This window comes from Aplysia californica, unplaced genomic scaffold, assembly GCF_000002075.1.
Source record: "Aplysia californica isolate F4 #8 unplaced genomic scaffold, AplCal3.0 scaffold00080, whole genome shotgun sequence".
Taxonomy (NCBI): domain Eukaryota; kingdom Metazoa; phylum Mollusca; class Gastropoda; order Aplysiida; family Aplysiidae; genus Aplysia; species Aplysia californica.
This window is the reverse complement of record NW_004797350.1, coordinates 547,693-550,393: the sequence shown is the minus strand read 5'-3', so window position 1 is coordinate 550,393 and position 2,701 is coordinate 547,693. Positions and strand designations below refer to the sequence as shown.

At 39.7% G+C, this 2,701-nt stretch overlaps 1 protein-coding gene across 1 annotated transcript in view; it reads right to left on the bottom strand.

Annotated features, from left to right (window-relative positions):
- Window positions 1-2,425, bottom strand: part of LOC118477392 (potassium channel subfamily K member 4-like) — a gene marked incomplete at its 5' end in the record, with an annotated part of 6,537 nt that extends 4,112 nt beyond the window's left edge. The window contains 2 exon segments of the mRNA XM_035968765.1: window positions 101-302; window positions 2,286-2,425. Of these exon segments, the coding sequence (XP_035824658.1) occupies window positions 101-302; window positions 2,286-2,348 (265 nt within the window).
- Between the last annotated feature and the right edge of the window lie 276 nt (window positions 2,426-2,701).

The following is a 2,701-nucleotide window of genomic DNA, read 5'->3' as shown; positions in this document are numbered from 1 at the left end:
CCTCCTGTCTGTCTGTCTGTCTGTCTGTCTCTCGTCATGATAATATTATTTTCACTTACACAGAAGCACAATATCATCATCAAAATACAAGCACACTTACGATCTCCAAGAGCCAGGTCCCCAAAGCCTATAGTACTCAGAGAGACGAAGCAGTAGTAGACAGCATCCACGCCTGTCCAGCCCTCGAAATAAATCAGTGCAAACGAGGGTCCCACGAAGAGAACGAGAAGGCCGAACCCAGCGATCAGGGCGTAGTTGAAGAATCGATTCACCCGTTTGGAGCAAGGTAGAAGGCTCACACACTAGAGGGGAAAAGATATAAGATAATCGAACTGTTTGAGGGTTTTGACACATTTTCTGTCAAACAATCAAAGCTTTGAGAGGATTTTGACGCACTATCGTATAAAACTGACAGTTTATCTATCAACAATTGATTGGAAGGAAAATATATTAATAAGACGAACAAAATTTTATGAGAATTTTGACACATTATATATCATATGTGATTCCAAGGAAAGATAATAAGACAAACAAAGCTTTGAGTTGATTTTAACACACTATATTATATCCACAATTGATTGGAAGGAAAATGTAAGATAAACAAAGCCGTGTGAGATTTTTGATACATTATCTATCAACATATGATTGGAAGGAAAAATGAATTACAAGACAAACAAAGCTTTGAGAGGATTTTGACACAACTGTCCGTCAGCATTTGATTGGATGGAAGAATATACTACGAACAAAACTGCATGAGAATTTTGACACATTATCTGTCAAAATTTGATTAGAAGGGAAAAAAATATATGACGAACAAAGCTTTGAGAAGATTTTGACATAACATTATCTATTAATTAAATATATATTAAATATTATATTAAATATTATTAAATATTAAATTGGTAGAAAATATAAGGAAAACAAAGCTCTGTGAGAATTCTGACACATTATTTAACAACGTTTGATTGGAAGGAAAACATAAGACGGACAAGACTGAATACAGTCTGTTGTGTGAATACTTTGACGTATTATCGTTTCAAAATTTGACTGTTGCTGAAAAGTTCTTAATCCAGGAACATACAAGACATAAGTTAAATTGCAGGAGCTTTACACCGTCACCCCGGTCGACATTATTTAAATACTTAAGGAGGCGGGCTACTTCGACCCTCCTATTAAAGCCAAACTGGACTGAGAGAAATACAACACCCCAGTAGAAAAAGGGAGATACATGATCAGTACTCGACAAAAATTCTTCAGTATTAAGGAGCCAAGAGCAGCAGGAGAAAGGCAGCAGAAACAGTAAGGAGCCCAGAGGACAAGACAAAAAAAAAGGCTGAGGAAGGGGGGCAGAAAGTGGAGACGAAAGCAGACGATATAACAGGATGAGATAGCAGGAAAGTTGATTTCGAACCCGGTGCCTTTAGACCACGAGAGCCCCCTGTCTTGCTTCAATCAATTATCTCTAATAATTGCGTATCAGTTGAGGAAGAAATATGAAACTGGCCCTAGGAAACGAAATTCGACACATTTTGCTTGATATCATGCTCAGGCATGCCTCAGGCTCAGGTATGCGAACGCGTTTGAAAACAAAGATAGCAACAGGCCCTAAGGTCGAATCTTCTCTGCGTATCGGTCACCTGTCTGAGACAATTCCCTGTACAAACGACAACTTCCCACTTTCCCCTAACCTTTTTTAAAATCAATATTATCACGACACTGAGAAGTTTTCCTGTCTAAAGCAACGTCTTTTCTCTTCGACATTGGGCGGTCGTCTTGGACAATTTCGGCAGTATAAAAGAGAAAAGTGTACTGAAGGCTAGGATCTAGTTTCTCCCGGGTTATGTCCTCGAAAAAAAGGTGAGCACACTGGCTCATTATTGCCGCCTTTCTGCAGCTGTAGTTTCAGGAAGTGAAATTCGATATTTGTTATGTTTCCGTGCTCAGGTATACGAGGAGGAGGAGGAGGAGGAGGAGGAGGAGGAGGAAGAGGAGATAGAGGAAGCGAAAGAAGAAGAAGAGGAAGAGGCGGAGGAGGAGGAGAAGGAGGAGTAGGAGAGGGAAGAGGAGGAGGGGCAAAAGAAGAAGAGTAAGAGGAGGAAAAGGAGGAGGAGGAGGAAAGGGGGGAGGCAAAAGAATAAGAGGAAGAGGAGGAGGAGGTGGACAAGATAGAAATGCCAAAAGAAGAAAAAAAGAAGAGGAAGAAGAGGAGAAAAAGGTGGAGGAGGAGGAGTAGAACAAAGAACAAGAAGACAGCAACCACGACGATACATCGTGCAGTTAGATACCTTGCTGAATCTGGAAGTCATTCTCCTCATCTTCTCTCCCAGACCTCCCAGCAACAGCAGCATCAGCGGGATCCCCACGATACTGAAGATAATGCAGGCAATCCGACCAAGCGATGTCTTTGGGGCGACGTGCCCGTAACCTGGGACACAAGTTATAACATAATGCGGGCTGAAGACGACAATCTCTTTTGATGAAAATAATAAATAATATTAAAGACAGTGTGCAGACTCGATGTTTACGGAACAAACAAAAATAATTATATTGCCTAGGTGATAAAGTAACTTGAAAAAGAATAAAACGAACTCTAAGAAAAACACAAAGTGCAGCTAATCGAAGTGAGGTAAGCTAAATAATAATAATAATGATAATAATAATAATAATGATAATAATGAAAATGATAATGATAATAAAATAA